Raw genomic sequence first — 4,956 nt, forward strand, 5'->3', positions numbered from 1 at the left:
AAATAATAGTCCACAGACAAAAAACACATATATTAAGGAAAAAGTAATTATGAGCAACTTTATTGAATAAAATGACAAATTTACCCTTTCATCTAAAACTTGGAGCCAATTTTTTCCCACCAATTTCCTTTCACTTTTTAGTTAAAACATTCAGCAAAATTTATTCCCTCCATTTTTTTCATCATAAATTGTTAAACAAAATTATTCCCACTAATTTTGGAGCCAAGTATTTTTATTGAAAATAAACATGGAGCCAATTTATGGATTAGTTTGATTTCAAGATACGTATCTTTTTAAACAGAGAATCCATCCAACCTTATCTATTTCTTTCTATGTCTCTCTTTCTCTCTCAACAAATACTCCACCACCGTATCTTTCTCTATGTCTCTAAAAGTGAACAATCAATTTTTTTTTTTGGTTTAGATATGCCTTTATTATTGCTCATGTCAATCGTTCCATCCTCAGGCCACCCCTCCACAGTTCGTCGTTAGCCGTCTTCTCCCTTGTGAAGCCGCCGGAGCCGCCGACCGGATATCACCGCAACCCACAACAACATCGGAGAGCCTCGACCAGACAGCTAAGGTTTGTGTTTGTTCATGTTGTCTACACTCGATTTTCTTTTTCCTGCTATCTGCTTTCATTCTTCTTCTATTTTTCATCCACAAGTTCCCAATCCTAATCTATTTGATAGTAAAAAATTGGAAAATAAAAAACGATTGATCATTTGTATGTTTTCGTTTTCATCTGTTTAATTTGCCACTTTATACAGACAAATGCCTCTTTACAATGGATTATAAGGATGGTTAATTTGCTTATTTTTATTAATTTGTTTTTGTTGGTGGATGTTAGATAGAAGCAAGTGATTCCACTGTGTGATTTAAACAACAAAACAATAAATTTTGCATTTTTCTAACCGTAAAAAAACTAATTTATTTACAAATTTGATGTTGCTACTATTTTGCTTTATGTTATGTTTACAACTAGAACTTCTCACCAATATTGATAATATTGCTGTTTTTTTATTGCAAAACTTACAAATTTGATGTTGTTGCTGTTTTTTTACGTGCTACAGTATGGATCATATGGATATTACACACACTAAAAAGAATACTACTGTTGAACAACGTCACGCTATATATGAAGCCTTATTGCAAGCAAGTTTTTCTGGAGAGTTACAAAGGGGTGCCATAAGTGATGTAGCTTCACAATTCTCGGTATCAAATCGGACTGTTAGTCGCATTTGGCATCAGGCTAAATTTCAAATTAATCATGGACTACCGGTTGTTTTATCTTCTAATATGGCGAAGGTTGTTGGACGAAAAAGGGTACAAGTTGATTTTAATCAAGTTTTAGATATTCCATTACGTCGTCGATCTAATATACGGTCTCTTGCAAATTTGTTAAATGTTTCTAAATCTACTATGCATAGAAGAATCAAGGAAGGTGCACTTCGACCACACACAAATGCCATCAAACCAACTCTTACTCATGAGAATAAGAGGGCAAGATTAGAATTTTGTTTATCTAAAATTAGCCGGTCATTATCAAGTAATATTCCCACATTTCATGATATGTTTAATGTTATCCACATTGATGAAAAATGGTTTTACATGTCAAAACCATCAAGACGTTACTACCTTGTTCCCGGCGAGGATGAACCATTAAGAACGTGTCAAAGCAAAAAATTTATCACAAAGGTTATGTTTCTAGCGGCTGTGGCAAGGCCAAGATTTGATGCATCCGGTAATGAAGTTTTTTCGGGAAAAATTGGTATCTACCCGTTTACAAGATTAGAACCCGCTAAACGTTCAAGTAAAAACCGTGTAGCGGGAACGTTGGAGACAAAGCCTATTTTATCCGTGACTAAAGAAGTAACAAGGTCATGGTTGATAGAAAAAGTTTTGCCGGATATTAGAGCTAAATGGCCTCGAAGTCATGTCGGTCCCATATTTATCCAACAAGACAATGCCAAGCCCCATATTGATGTCAATGATAACGAGTTTCTTGAAGCGGCATCTCAAGATGGGTTTGATATCCGACTTAATTTTCAGCCCTCTAATAGTCCGGATTTAAATGTTTTAGACCTTGGATTCTTTCGAGCAATCCAATCACTTCAAGAACAAGAGGCTTTAGGTACAATTGATGAATTGGTTCATGCGGTTCAAACGGCTTTTGAAAAAATGCAATCTCAACAACTTAACAATGTATTTTTAACTCTACAAACGTGTATGAGGGAAATCATAAAGGTTCAAGGTGGCAACAACTATCAAATACCACATATTGGTAAAAATAGGTTGGAACGAGAAGGAAACTTACCACTTCGAATTGGATGTGATGAAAATTTGATAAATGAGGCTTTATTGCATTTGGCTTCCTAGTTATTTTTGAAACATGTATTGTGATCAAAATAGTGAGAAAAAAATATTTTTTTATTGGTATTTTTGATAGTGTAATGTATTTTGTGTTAATTCTTTTTTATTTTATGTCATGAAATTAGTTTGATATTGTGGATGTGGAATAATTTTCAAGACAAAAAAAAATGGATATGCGATAACACAGAGGAAAAAAAAGTAACATTGGATATGCCTAAGTGACATTTTTGTTTTATGTCATTATTCTTTATTTTTATTGTGATTGTATGAGAACCTACAAAAAAACAAAAAACAAAAAATTAAAAAAATAGAGAAAACCAATCGTACAGGAAAAAAAAACCAAAAAGCATTTTGATTGGTTAAAGGAAAAAAAGAAAAAGATACTTTCATTAATTAGAATACGTTGGAATACGTTGGTAAAAAACCAAAAAGAAAAAAGTGGCTTTTAGTACATTAGTTTTCACAGAAAAAGTAATCATGAAAAATAACTTTTAAGGGTATTTTGGTAAAAGTGACACTTAATTTTAGAAATAGGCAATTATATTGGGACAAATAAAAATAGAAAGATGGACTATTATATCGGGACGGAGGGAGTATTTACTATGATTATGGTTCAAATTGCATTTGGTTTTTATTTATTGTATTTTTTCTACAAAAACAATAATAATATGGGATTTTTGTTTTATATTATTTTATTATGTTTTAAAAAAAAATTGCAATTTTTACCGACAAAATACCCACAGAAATATGCATAAAAAACTATAACATAAAAGAGCTTCGTCGGAATTCCATCAGAAATATGTCAGGAATCTTAATTTGTTGGTATTCTATCGGAAAGTAGGAGTCAAAATTTTTTGTCAGATTCTTCCTGCAGATAATTGTGTCGGAAATGTGTCAAACATTTTGTTAGAAATTTCTCGGAAAGGTGCTTCCTATGACCCATTTTACAACATACTTTTTCGTCGAGAATGCATTGTAAGGGGCTATTTAGACAAAATAATCACGAATATGCTTTGTCCCGAAAAACCTAATATTCTTATAGTAATGGTTTTAGAGTTTGTATTTTAACCGTTCTAAAAATAATAACAAATTTCTTTTTTCAAGTCATTTGTATTTTAAGACTAAACTACACAAATTGTCCCTGTGGTTTGTCGAAAATTGTCACTTTGGTCCAAAAAGGTTTGGACTAGCACCAGTGGTCCAAAAGTTTGATTTTGTTGCAAGTTTGATCCAATTTACTTTGATTTTTTTTAAATGATAGATTTGACCTTTTTTAATTTTATTTTGTATTTTTTTAATTTTGTTATATTTTTTATTTAAATTAAACAAAAAAGAAAAAAAGAAATCTATTTCCATTCCTTCCTCTTGTAAACAACACCACCACCACCGATCACCGTCTCCTCTCTCTCTCTCTCTCTCTCTCTCTCTCTTATTGGAACACCTCCGATCTCAACCCTCACCAACATGCTCTTTGTTTCTTCTCGGCCAATGGAAACAGATCTGCAAATAAGGGTTTGCTTCGAGCTAGGTTTTGCTGAGGAACAATCAAGTTGAATGAGAAGATGAAAGGTGGCGAGAGGCAATATGTTTGCTTCTAACGGTGGTATCCCACAAACCGGCTTCCAGATCTTGACGGAGGAGGATCCGACAAGTTAGGGTTTCAGATCACCGACATCCTTCTTCTTCACTGAAAACCCTAATCCATATGAGATAAGCTGTCGGCGCTAGGGTTTCAGAAGTTAGTGATGGTTTTTGTCAAAAAATTAGGGTTATGGATATGGTTTCCGGTTAAGAAGACGAACTAAGAAAGTGACAAAAGGGTCTCCAATGGTGGGAATTGATTAGGATTTGTTGTAGGTGATGGCGAATTTCAGATTTGTTGGAGGTTGCTGGTGACAGAGACGATGAGGGCTAAAAGCGGTGGCGCCAATGTCAAAGACGGTGGTTTCCGTTGGTGACACCGGTCTCCGACGATGGCACCAGTTTCTAGGCTTTATGAACTGTTCTTGAGAGCCATGAAGAACAAAAAAAGAGGGAAAGAGAAATATTGGGGAGAGAGAGAGAGATTTTTATTTCTTGTTTTTAGAGAGAGATAAAGAGATTTATTTTTATTTTATTGTTTTTTTTAAATCTGAAATTAGGAAAACAAATAAGAAAAAATATAAAATATATTAACAGGGGTAGATCCGTCATTTTGAAAAAAATCAGAACAGATTGGACTAAAGACGCAACAAAATGAAAGTGGACCACTAGTGCTAGTCCAAACCTTTTTGGACCAAAGTGACAATTTTCGACATACCACAGAGACTATTTGTGCAGTTTTGTCATATTTTAATTGTATCATATAAACAGAGTTGTATTAGAGGGTAGGACAGCATGGACAATGACCCAGCACCTTCAAATTTTCGAGGCAAAATGTATCTTATTATATTATTTTAGAAATAAAAAAGTTTTTGGAAATAAGTCGTCACCGATAGCGACAAAAAAAAGCCTCATTTTTTTTTTATCCGGGGTATCAAATCAGCTTTAATCCACCCTGCATATAAAAAAACATTATTATTATTTTTTGTAGTGGATACAACTC

At 33.5% G+C, this 4,956-nt stretch overlaps 1 protein-coding gene across 1 annotated transcript; it reads left to right on the forward strand.

Annotated features, from left to right (window-relative positions):
* On the forward strand, window positions 1-2,504 carry LOC111901606 (uncharacterized). The gene is made up of 2 exons (XM_023897482.3): window positions 1-582; window positions 1,073-2,504. The coding sequence occupies exon 2, from the start codon at window positions 1,074-1,076 to the stop codon at window positions 2,376-2,378; it is 1,305 nt and encodes a 434-aa protein (XP_023753250.1). The 5' UTR covers window positions 1-582; window position 1,073; the 3' UTR covers window positions 2,379-2,504.
* The last annotated feature ends 2,452 nt before the right edge of the window (window positions 2,505-4,956 follow it).

This window comes from Lactuca sativa, chromosome 9 (genome assembly GCF_002870075.4).
Source record: "Lactuca sativa cultivar Salinas chromosome 9, Lsat_Salinas_v11, whole genome shotgun sequence".
Lineage (NCBI taxonomy): Eukaryota > Viridiplantae > Streptophyta > Magnoliopsida > Asterales > Asteraceae > Lactuca > Lactuca sativa.